The 13,040-nt window shown below is 36.8% G+C and overlaps 1 protein-coding gene across 4 annotated transcripts in view; it reads right to left on the reverse strand.

The window, feature by feature from the left end:
- PHKB (phosphorylase kinase regulatory subunit beta) overlaps positions 1-13,040 on the reverse strand; it is a 237,259-nt gene that overhangs the window by 200,393 nt on the left and 23,826 nt on the right. For 3 of the 4 annotated variants that reach the window (XM_050773864.1, XM_050773863.1, XM_050773865.1), the window contains one exon: positions 1,622-1,711. In XM_050773864.1, the coding sequence (XP_050629821.1) occupies positions 1,622-1,711 (90 nt within the window). Of the gene's footprint in view, positions 1-1,589; positions 1,712-13,040 lie in introns of those variants that run through there. The other variant, XM_050773866.1, reaches the window with a different exon arrangement.

Genomic DNA, 13,040 nt, shown 5'->3' on the forward strand with positions numbered 1-13,040 from the left:
GTTTTATTGCTATCTAACTATAAATGGATGGGTAATGCTTTTCCTAAAATGCATTACACTAACCCTATCTAGATTGGCAACTACCTTTTTGTTTTGAGACAGGGTCTCGCTCTATAACCCAGGTTGGAGAGCAGTTGCATGATCATAAGCTCACTGCAGCCTCTAACCCCTGGGCTTCAGTGATCCTCCCAACTTAGACTCCCAAGTAGCTGGGTCTACAAGCAATCACCACCACGCCAGGCTAATCTTTAAACGTTTTGTAGAGAAGGAGGGCTTGTTATGTTGCCCAAGCTGGTCTCAAACTCTTGGGTTGAAGCAATCTTCCCATCTTGGTCTCCCAAAGTGCTAGGATTATAGGCATGAGAGATCACACCCAGCCATTTAATCTACTTTTTGGGATAGTTTTTCAAAGGTCGAAAACATTCTGTTCTGTCACAGAGATTTAAAGAATTAAACTTTCTTTTTGTTTTTCTCAGACTAAATTTATCTTTTTTTTTTTTTTTTTTTTTTGAGACAAAAGAGTCTCACTCTGTCATCCAGGCTGGAGTACGGTGGCACAATCTTAGCTCACTGCAACCCCTGCCTCCTGGGTGCAGGTGATTCTCCTGCCTCAGCCTCCTGAGCAGCTGGGATTACAGGAGCACACCACCACACACGGCTGATTTTTGTATTTTTAGCAGAGACGGGGTTTCTTCATATTGGTCAGGCTGGTCTCAAACTCCTGACCTTGTGATCCGCCCGCCTCCACCTCTCAAGTGTTGGGATTACAGGCGTGAGCCACTGTGCCCGGCCTCTAAATTGATCTTATCATAATCATTTCTTTCAGAAAACCAGGGTATTTATTATTTTTCCCAGTGTAAAGAATTAGTCCTCAGAGTTCAAAGTACACAATTTACATTAAAAAAAGTTCTCTTTAGCTAGTTATTGCCAAAAAGATAATAAAATGGGCAACTTAATGCATGCAAGAATCTTGACCAAAATAAGTGAGATTGAAGTTTTATATGAAGTTGAAATAGATGAAAAATCCATTATCTTAGGGGGAGAGAAATCAAATTTTATGTTTTCTGCCATACTAGTACAAGTAAAATGGCATAAAATGTAAACTGACAAAAAGATTAATATGCATTCTAATATATGGTCTGACAAACAAAGAGGAGGCCCACATACACATATCTGAAAGTTGCTTACTCACATTGAAAAACAAAATTTGTAAGGCTGGTCCTGGAAAAACAAAATAAACAAAACACCTAAAAAGTTTAGGACTATCTGGGAACCATGTTTAGGTAAATAAGCAAATTAATACTTATGTGAAATATTTGTATATTAATCAAAAAACATCTTCAAGGTCTCCAATCTGGTAACGTTTAGTAAGGTTTAAAAAACACAGAAGATATTGGTGACAGTTTTAAAATTATTCAAGGGCCAGATATGATCTGCCAGATTCCTTTTATAGTCCTGGTATTGACATACAATTGGAATACACAGCTACTTAAGCACTGAAAGTACCCCAACATCCCAATGACAGAACAATATCATCCATATAATGTACATGATTTAACTAGGGCAAAGGGAATACTAATCGCAGATACCTAAGGACATGTTTTCCTCAGGTTTTGCTCACCAATTCTGTAATAATGGTCCAATTTATCCCAGAGAGTTTCATTATCAGGTCTTGGAAGATTAATGCTTTTAAGAGGTTCATAAACTGAGCCTAAAAGAAAAAATAAAAACCCATCAAATTCAGTCATTTTCACAAAGATAAACAAAGAAAAACTCTAAACAAATGAAGAAGCAGTGCTTAATCTAATTTTCATTATTTTATGTGAAGTACCATACTTTACTACTTGTAAATCTTTTTGCTGGGGGAACAAGAGGGAATAAAGTACCTTTGACAATAAATACAGAAGAACTTGAAATGTCATGGGATATTCCCACCCTTACCTCCAGCACTTAGTCCAACTAATTGATGTGTATATGATCCAAACAACTAAGTGTCACTAATACTCAGGTGGTAGCCATTTGTCAATAGATCCTAGTTATTAAGAAATATGTCTAATTAGGTGACCATAAATCCAAACTTCATTCCTTATGCTAATGTTTCATCACACATTTTTTTCTCAAATGATCATACCCCCAAACCCTCAAGGAAAGAAGATAATGTTCACATACTCCAAAGCCATCCACTCCACGAATATTCAGCTAGGTTCCATGCTGAAATTCCTAATCCTTTACTTTCTCCCAGGTAGATGATATTCTTGCCTTATTATCTGGACTATAAGCAGATCATTTCTACTTTTCAACCTTGGAAACTACTCAAAGGTATTAGCAGAGTCAGCTACTCAAAAGCTAGAAAATATACAATAATCATGATAATTTACCACGAAATGGATACAGAAAATTGTTCACTTGACTAGTGCACTTTCTCAACTGCTAACTGAAAGAAAGACATCTGAACCTTCAGCCATCAGACTAAGTACCGTCTCTCATTCTTGTTAAAAGCACTCAGAAATTATAAACATCTCAAGGTCACAAATAATCCACCTCTGGATTCAGGTAATGTATACCATGTAGCCTAAGAACACAGCACAAAAATGAATCTATAATTTACCTAGTGAGGGAAATCACAATGGCATAGATGAAGATTCTGTTTTTAAAGAAAATTAAAGCCTTTATGCTCATAAAATTGCTATGTCCAACACGCTAGTTTAAAGCCAAGGTTTTGGGAAGCCTTTATGTTTAGGCAGATAGTAACATTAAGAAGAAAGTAAAGAAAGAGCCTATATATTCAGGCAACAGTCTCATTATCTTCTGTTGAACAGATAGACTAAGTACTGTCTCTCATTCTTGTTAAAAGCACTCAGAAATTATAAACATCTCAAAGTCACAATTAATCCATCTCTGGATTCAGGTAATGTATACCATATAGTCTAAGAACATAGCACAAAAATGAACCTATAATTTACCTAGTGGCAGAAATCACATTGGCACAGATTAAGATTCTGTTTTTTTTGTTTGTTTTTTTTTTTTAAAGAAAATTAAAGCCTTTATGCTCATAAAATTGCTATGTCACAACATGCTAGATCTCCTTTATAGCCAAGGTTTTGAGCCACCGCGCCCGGCCAAGATTCTGGAAGTGCTCATAAAATTTATGTTTAGGCAGTTTTGGGAAGCGTTTATGTTTAGGCAGATAGTAACATTAAGAAAGTAAAGAAACGGCCTATACATTCAGGCAACAGTCTCATTATCTTCTGTTGAAAAGTTAGGTAATTTGTAGATAAGACTTGCTCTGAGTGAAAAGAAGATTTTCTTGTAAGAGTATTCACAATGGCACCAACAGGAATCGGTCCACAGTGAGGAACAGAAAGACCTATCAACAGATGGAGCATCAGTACTACTTTCCTGCTTCAAAGGAAAGGACCCAGCCACCCCCCAGCCATGCCCCTTGCCTTCCTGTATTCAACTAGCTCCAGGCAGGTATAAGTATATGGGTAGCCCAGCAATCAGAAAGGAACAATATGCCACTGCTAGAGCATAAGGTAATAAGCTCTAGGAGTCTATACACTCCCAGTGAAGCTCATTCACTATGAAAGAAAATAAATTAGGTACAAATAATCATAATTTATAAATTGTGCATATGTATATATAAAAACTAAAGGGGACACCTTTGCTGGGGTGGAAGAATAGTGGGTAACATTTCTGTTTTTAGTTAATCTCTATTAGTAGAGGTAGTATTTTGCTTTACATACAAAAAATATATCACCAACAGTTGAGTATATAATTCCATTACAATTAAATGATGCATGAGCATATGGATACAGAATATGCAAACCGAAATCAACCTGCATCACAATGGTAGGTAAATTGATTTTGAAAGATTGTTTTAATGATGATTTAATCAAGATTTTAGATTTTAAAGTATTTATTTTTAAAAGTGGTACGATATTTAAGATCAAAGGGACTATAGTGATTCTGTCATCTAATTTTTCTTAAAAAAAAAAAAAGAGTTTTATTAGAGGCAACAACAAATAAACAAAAGGAAAATCAGGCCTCTCAAGAAAATAAGAATCTATTCAGTAATAGGAAAAACAGAAGATGTTCAAAGTATAGCAGAAAGGGTAAAAGTAAAATCATCTAAATTACACATTCAAAGAACGCCTATGATAAGAACAGCTTGGTTAGATAAATGTTATTATTTTAGTGATCATCATTGTATTGTTTCTAAAGCAACTACATAAAATTAAACAAGGATGTTCTACACAATTTATGGTAAACAATACCACAAATCTAAGTCAAAGGAAAAGTAATCAATGTTAACATTTTAAACAAAAATACGACATCTGGAAAGCATCAATGCCAGTAAAAATGTGAAGAGAGCAATTAATAGAGCATGAACTCCCAAAGCAAATTAAAGAGCTACAAAATAACAGAAAATTCTACTAAATAATTAGTTCCAATTGAAATGAAATGGTAAAATGTTAATTTTTCTTTTCCATGCTTTTCCCATTTGAATTATGTCTATATACAAGCATCATAAAGTAAAATAAAACTTATCAGTGATAGGAGAAAAATAGCTCAGAGCAGACTGAGCTAGGTGAGGTATGCAAAACTTACCAGGCTCAAGAACACAAGAGTATGGGACTTAATCACACTTTCCCTCCTATGCACCCACACCCAAGGGCTATGTTTACAGGCATTTTTGTTCCTGACTAGCTGCCTTACCCATTATCTTCCAGTTCCTGGAATTTGTGATACAAAGAACAATATATAGCTAATCAATAGCTTTTGTTATTTTACTACAAGTTATTGGTAAACAACTTAGAAGTCACCTCTTCCTTCCTTTACAATTCACTTGTAACTGATGCTAATCAGAGGATATATTCAGGGCAGCTTCTAACTATGCTTCCACATAGATTCAGGCTTGAATAAACTCTATAATGAATCACATTTTCTGAATCTAGTTATTTAAGGTTAACATTTTGGCACCCTAGATGAGATCGGAAGTGGACCTCCAGAGAGCCCCACCACCACTTTACCAGCAATTGGCACTTTGGTACCAACGCGGTAAGTCCTCCTTCACCCAACCTTGCCAAAGTCAGCAGGAATCTCTGGTAAGGCCCCTGTTGGGATGTGAATCCACCTGTCTTGATTGTGGATTAAGACTTTATTCAATTCATACATATTCTTAACTAGTTGAGGTTGGAAGTGAAGCTCTATAAAAGGTAAGAGTTTCATTTGTTATTCTCTAGAGATCTGCTGACCTCAGATCTGTGACTTTCATTTTCTCTGATGTTATTTTGAACTACTAGTTGGAGTTTTTCAACTTTTTCTATAGTTTTAAACTTTGGTCTTTGAAAAGAGGGAGTGAATCTTTGTGGCTTAAGTGGAAAACTTGTAATTTTAAAAACTGACAAATCTAAAATCTTCTTGAGTGACCAAAATAATAAAAGGCTCTCTATGTGTCCCACTAGGTTTCTGGTCATTCGGGAAGGAAAACAAAATTTATGGACAACTATCTCTAAAACCTAGACTTTGTCCTTAAAGAGTGACCCACCATTAGAAACACCAGCTGGATTTATATTTAACGCTTATGGTGCCTCTTCATGCTACCATTTAGAAAACTAGTCACACAAAACTAAAGATGACCCCAAATTACAATGGTTGAAATAGTGTACTTTTAAAACACCTCAACTGGTTTATCTGTGTTCTCAATTTTAAAAAGCTAGCTCTAAAATAAAGTAACGAGGAGAGCTATTTTCAACGATACTTAGAAGTTTCTAAAAGAGATTCTGACAAAGTTATTTCTTTGCAAAAGGAAAATGTAAAATTGTATAAAGTGACTTTTAAAATGAAAAATGCTGCTGAAATTGTTCCTCCTCCTTTTTCTGTTTATTCTTTATTCTAACTGCTCTTCCCTTCCCTCCTCCTGCTCCTGGTGTACTGGCCTCATTTCCGGAATGAGACAGCAAGTATAAAGAGGTCCGCAGAGAACCTCCAACTGGCCTGCATACTGGGAGGAGTGTGCAATGGGTGGAGCCTCAGGAAGTTCACACTGTTTGCCACAGGGAGGAGCCTGATCTCCCCTCTTCCAGGGTGGTACCTAGGATTCAATCTATGAGGCAGGAAGCCAGCTAGCAGGACTTTGGCTTTGCTGAGACTCTCTGTTTCCCCTTGTTTTCCTTTTTGCCCCATAAATTCCATTTTTCTTGCCCTTTAAGGTGTCTGCAAGCCTAATCTTTCATGGCTGTGTGACAAGGACCCCATTTTTAGGTGAACTAAGGAGAAAGTCCTACAACAGTTTAGCACCCAACATGGGGCTTAAGAAAGGGTGAGTGAGATGCAAACCAAATCTCTTTTTCTCTCATTCCTAAGCCTTTTCATCCTCAGACTTCTGACGGTAGGGGAAACCATGCCCCCACCCCCATCAATTCCAGGTGTTGAGAAGGTCAGCCTCAGTCTCCATGGCATTTTCCTTTCTTTTTTGTGACGGAAGGGTGAGCAGGGGCTCCTGCCACCCTCCCCTCCCTGCCAGGGCTGGGACTCATGAAGCAAGGGTGCCCAACAGCAGGCAGCTCTCCCTGCCACGCATCCACGGAGCCTTCCGCTCCCCCAGCCAGGAGGTCCCACTCCCTTGGACAGTAATGAAGTCTTTCTCACTGGTGGAGGAATCTATTTGCATAAAAATAAGAGGTTCCTCTTTAGGCATTTTAAACTGGTTTTTTCTTTTCTTTTCTCCACCAGATCAGGAGTTGACTTTTAAATGAGCTTTTTTTTTTTTTTTTTCCCCTTTTAGAAGACATTTTAACTAGGCTAGGAGTGATAAGGATCACTGTTTATATTCTCAGTAGAGTTTTAATTATGAAAAAGCATTTGTGAGGCTGGTGTTAACCTGTAGCCAATCTAGTGTACTTTGTGCATCTTTCCATAGCAAACTTTGCAGCAGGCCTCCATCTTGTTTCACATCCTTGGGAGCAAGGCCTGCAACCACGTGGCAATGTTTTGTTCTAGCCTCGCCATCTTACAATGGTAGCCAGGAGTTCAATCCGGCCTTAGAGAATGAGTTCTTTCGAGTTTGGTATCTGCATGACCTTTGCCATTTTTTGATTCCCTGCCCCTCCACAAACTGCCTTGGCTTTTCCTTTCTCTGAGCCTTTAGTAAAGTTTGAAAGCCAGAAATATCAGTCATTTGGCCTGGCTAAAGTTAGGTATTAAGAAATTTTAAAAGGACCTTATTAAAGAGTGCTATGGCTAAAGTCAGTTTAATTAAAACCAGCTATTCAAGCTCTAACAGCCTGGGACTCCCTGGGAAAAACAGGGGGCGCCAGATATCCCATTTTGCAAAACACCTCTGTTTTCCTCATGAAACCACAGGAACTGGAAGTGGATAAATCCCTCTCAGAATTTAGGGTTCTGTTCTGTTTTACATTGTGTTATCTAGCATTTTTTACTTTGGGGAGGATCAGAAATTACTTCACATTATGAGAGAAATGTAAAGACTGGCAAATGAAAGGTCTTGCAACTACTGAATCTTCTTCTGTCTACCTGTCTGTGTAGCTATATATGTGTTGAGTGTGATGTCTATAAAAAGAGCTCTAAATAATTGGCCTAAAGGAAGAAAAGGGCTTGGATTAAATATTTTTTAAAGGGAAGATAAAAGCTATGGTACCTTTTAGTTCATGTGGCTTTAATCTTCAAGAAATAACAACAGCCTTAAAGATTATTAGTAAAATGTAGATGTCATCAAAATGTAAATAGGAGGACTAAATTATGCAGGTTAGATACTAGGCTCACTAAATGTTTTAAGGTTACAAACTGCCTTTTGGGTTTTAAGAACCATTTGACTTGCCTGCTCCACAACTGGTAAGGCAACTGACATATAGAAATAGTTCTATATGTCTGTAAGGGGACATATAGAACTATATGTCTGTCCCCTTACAGACACATAGAATTAACCACATCCTTAATTATGCTGGAAGGACCTTGGCTGTATCTGGCACACAATTAAAACAACTTGCCAGGGTTTACATTAAAGTTCAAATTGCTAGGAGTTATCATTAAAACACATAATTGAAACTACTGGAAATAGATTTACATGCTAGGTGTATAAGAACAATAAATGTGTTTTCAATGAAAGATTATTATAAGATAGGAAAATGTAAATTATTGGCTAGGGTTAAAGGATTGTTTTGAATTAGATAAGATAAAGCTGAAGGTTCAAACAAGTGGTGGAAGAATCACGGAAATGATTCTTGCAGAAGAGGCTTTCTGTCTGAACACACTGACTAGGTTCCGGGGGTTATTATGTGGTTTCTCTGCGGGTTGAGCAATAGAATGAAAGCACAACAGGGTACTCTTGGGGCACTGATCTGACCTTTGGCAAAATTTGGAAAGGGTTATAAAAGGATTTTGCTTCATTAAAATTTCTGAGTCTTCATTTTGGCAAAATAAATAATTTATGGTAATCTGGAAATCAATTTCATAACATCAAGTGTTTTAATCCTCTAACATATTTAACAGGCTTCCCCAAATCAAACTTGAGCCTCAAAATTGCCTTTCCTGACACCTGGCTTTTGGGAGGCTTTAGAGCGCCCCTGGAACCTCCAGAAAAGAGGTAAACAGGATCATTTGACATGTTTAGTTACATGGGATTGCCAAAATTATGTTCAATCTTCTTAAGGTTATATTTTGGTGAATAATACTAATATTTGTTCCAAAACTATATGGAATTTCTAAAATTCTAATATCTAAGTATATGTTAGCAATCATAAGTAAGGTTAAGTTAGTGTAAACCACAGAGATGACCAAACTTCTTTGACAATTACGTTTCCAACTGTAACTACCCTGGACATTTTGCTGTTCACAGACAATTGTTGTCTTCCTTTAATTCTTTTCAAAGGATGGTTTACAATAAGTGATAGAACTTTGACAGGTGCTCTCAAATACAGGTTTCTGATAACTTTGTAGATTGTAACATTGGAATAAAGAAAAAATGTACAGGACTCATGAAGAGCTGAAATGTTCATGAATTTCAAGAAATCAAGAACTAAATGGACTGAATTCAGGAAGCTGAAGCAATCATTTTTTACTTTTAGTTGAAATATTGCTGATCCTTGTTTTGTTTTTCAGTGTTAAGGAAACTTTTTAAAAATTATTTACAGTCTTTAATAATTGAGTAAGGTATATTCCTGTGAATAAAATTTGGACCTGTTTGTTTCTCTCTGCCTGATTCCTCGAGAACTTGGAAACTATCTGTGAGTATTCTTAACTTATGGCAATATAGTTTTCTGCATCAGTGCAATAAGAATCCATTTTTCTTTTGCAGCAGGACGCAGTTGGAGAAACTGGTTGTTTTACCAAGATTTCACTGGAAGGGTATGCTTCCCTTTAAAGAGTCAAGCTCAACTTGCATAGCTAATAAAAGCTCCATGGTAAAAACTGGCCTCATACCATTGCCTATGCAGTTCTTGTACAGTGCTCCTGACCTGTGGTTGGTAAAGAATGTCACTTTCTAACAGGCCTACGAGCTCCAAGTTTATCTTGGGACCTTAAGAGGAGAGGGTCACCCAACTCACAGGTATTTGAGGATACAAACCCATGGCTGGGCTCAGCTTTAAAAGGTCTTATCTGAGATTCCTTGTGGAACAGAGCTCCATCAAAACCAATCTAAAAAGCTATGTAGAAATAGCTATTCTTGCTGTACTTAATGCAAATAATCAAGACAAGTATAAGACTAAAGTCTATTTTGCAAACAACTCAGTCCTATCACGATATTTTTTTTTAACAAAAATGAGTACTGGAGGAAGATAAATTATGTTTCAAAACATATCATACATTTGTCATTAAATTCTAAACTCATCGGAGTTCTCACGAGGTCAGGAGATCGAGACCATCCTGGCTAATATGGTGAAACCCCATCTCTACTAAAAATACAAAAAATTAGCCAGGTGTGGTGGCACGCACCGGTAGTCCCGGCTACTTGGGAGGCTGACCAGGAAAATCGCTTGAACCTGGAAGGTGGAGGTTGCAGTGAGCCAAGATTATGCCACTGCACTCCAGCCTGGGTGACAGAGCAAGACTCCATCTCAAAAAAAATACAAATACAAATAAAAAAACAGCCATACTACCCAAAGCAATTTACAAATTCAATGATATTCCTATCAAACTACCAATGACGTTTTACACAGAATTAGAAAAAAAAAATTTTTAATTCATATGGAACCAAGGACAGCCAAAGCAATGCTAAGAAAAGAACAAAGCTGGAGGCATCATACTACCTGACTTCAAAAACACCATAAGGCAGCTACAGTAATGAAAACAGCATGGTACTGGTATAAAAACAGACACACAGACCAATGAAACAGGCTAGAGAAACCAGAAATAAAGCTAAACACCTACAACCACCTGATCTTTGACAACATTAAAGAAAACAAGCATTGGGGAAAGGATTCCCTATTCAATAAATGGTACTGGGATAATTGGCTAGCCATATGCACAAGATTGAAACTGGATCCCTTTCTTTTACCGTGTATAAAAATCAACTCATAGTGGATTAAAGATTTAAATGTAAAACCTAAAACCATAAAAACCCTAGAAGAAAAACTAGGAAATGCCATTCTGGACATAGGCCATGGCAAAGATTTATAACAAAGATTCCAAATGCAATTGCCACAAAAACAAAAATAAAAATTGACAATTGGAACCTAATTAAACTAAAGAGCTTCTGCCCAGCAAAAGAAACCATCAATAGAGCAAACAGACAATGTAGAGAATGGGAAAAAATATTTGCAAACTGTGCATCCAACAAAGGTCTAATATTCAGAATCTATAAGCAATTTAAACAAATAAATAAGCAAAAGCTATACGACCCTATTAAAAAATGGGCACAGGACATGAACAGACACTTCTTCAAAGAAGACATACATGCAGCCAACAAGCATATGAATAAATGTTCAACCTTACAAATTATTAGAGAAATGCAATTCAGAATCACAATGAGATACCATCTCACACCAGTGAGAGGGGCTATTATTAAAAAGTCAAAAAAGTGACAGATGCTGGCAAAGCTGCAGAAAAAAAGGGAACATTTATACACCGCTGGTGGGAATATAAATTATTTCAGTCACTGTGGAAAACAGTTTGGAGCTTTCTCAAAGAACTTAGAACTATTACTCGATCCAGCAATCCCATCACTGAGTCTATACTCAAAGGAATATAAATCATTCTACCATAAAGACACATGCATGTGTATGTTCACTGCAGCACTATTCACAATAGCAGGGTCATGGACTCAACCCAGGAGCCCATCAACATTGGATTCATAAAAGGTGGTACCTATATACCATGAAATACCATGCAGCCATAAAAAAAAAAGGAATCATGTCTTTTGTAGCAACATGGATGGAGCTGGAGGCTGTTATTCTAAGCAAATTAATGCAAAGACAGAAAACTAAATACCACATATGCTCGTTTATAAGTGGAAGTTAAATATTGAATACCTGTGGACACAAAGAACGGAACAATAGGCACGGAGGCCTCTTTGAGGGTGGAGGGGTAGGGTAGGGTGAAGATCGAAAAACTACCTATTGGGTACTATGGTCATTACCTGGATGATGAAATAATCTATACACCAAACCCCTGCTGCAACACACAATCTACCCACGTAACAAATCTGCACATGTACTCCCTCAACCTGAAATAAAAGTTGGAAAGAAAAAAAAAAATATATATATATATATATAAACTCTAGTATCTAATAATATAACATTTGACCTATGTATGTTTTCTCATAGACATAATGTTTTAAGGCACGATTTCAGACCTATCACAGGCATATGATGATATGATGTTTACAAATACCTTAGATAACAGAGCTTTATGGATAGTCACATTAATGTCTGCAAAAATCCTTATTGCCTGAAGCAATATATTGATTTAAAAAACATTTTATATAGCACTGCCTACTGGATACTGATACTGAAAGTTAAAAATATTACACAAACAACATACTTTCAGATTTCTTTGGGTTTTGGGTTCTAGCAGAAAAATACACCAAATCTGTGAAAACAGAATCTTACCCCAGGGAAGGAATCAGTGTTTACCATTTGTGTTTCATTAATGATTCTCTACTTTTGGGAACTGAGCAACTTGAAATTTACCAGTTCTAATTTCCAACTTCAGATTCTCCCCCTGCCTTAGCTAATTGTAATTAGATAATCTTCCAGTTATGGGACATGTAAAGAGTAGTAATTTTTCAGAATCAGGAATAAATCTCTGAAAGCTGAGGTGTACAATTTTTGAAGACTGCATTGCAGAAGTTAACAAACTAAGAAGAAAGTATGTACAAAGAAGCAGTGTATAATCCAAATCCCTTGGCTGAGATGTTCCCCAAAAAGATAATCAAGAACTAAGCATAATCTGAAGATCTGTTATCATAGAGGGTCAAAGAGTCCCATAGTTCCAGGAGGTTTGTATATTCCGGGTACTCATACATGCACACAGGAGGATGAGGAAGGCAGGAAAGTTGCAGACAGGGTAGGCATGGGAGAGCAGAGGAAAGAGGCTTGTATATGAACATACAGTCTATCAGCAAAACTACATCTGTGGCTTATTAAGTAAATTATTAATACATTAATATTTGAGCTGCTGAGACAGCAAGCATTCCCATAGAACAACAGTCTATATGTTTGTCCTATGACTCATGTATACAAGATACAATACATTTTCAAGCAGTTTTGAAATATAAAGTACATCATCTTCAGGCAGTATTTTCTTCTTCTTAAAATTCCCGTTTACTCCTTCACTGATACAAACTAGCGAAAGGACAAGTCATTCCAATACATCCTCAACTTTGGATCTCTAATGCTGGCGCATAGGAGGTTCTCAGTAAATATTTATGAACTGAACTGAGTGATCCACATTATCAGGGGAGGCCTTCTTTAATTCCCACAGCAGAGTTAATTGTTCTATCTTCTGCAACCTTAATCACAGTGCTTGTTTATCAAAAGTGATCACAATACATTTTATTTTTGGCATTTGATTAATGT

Source organism: Macaca thibetana, chromosome 20, assembly GCF_024542745.1.
Source record: "Macaca thibetana thibetana isolate TM-01 chromosome 20, ASM2454274v1, whole genome shotgun sequence".
Taxonomy (NCBI): domain Eukaryota; kingdom Metazoa; phylum Chordata; class Mammalia; order Primates; family Cercopithecidae; genus Macaca; species Macaca thibetana.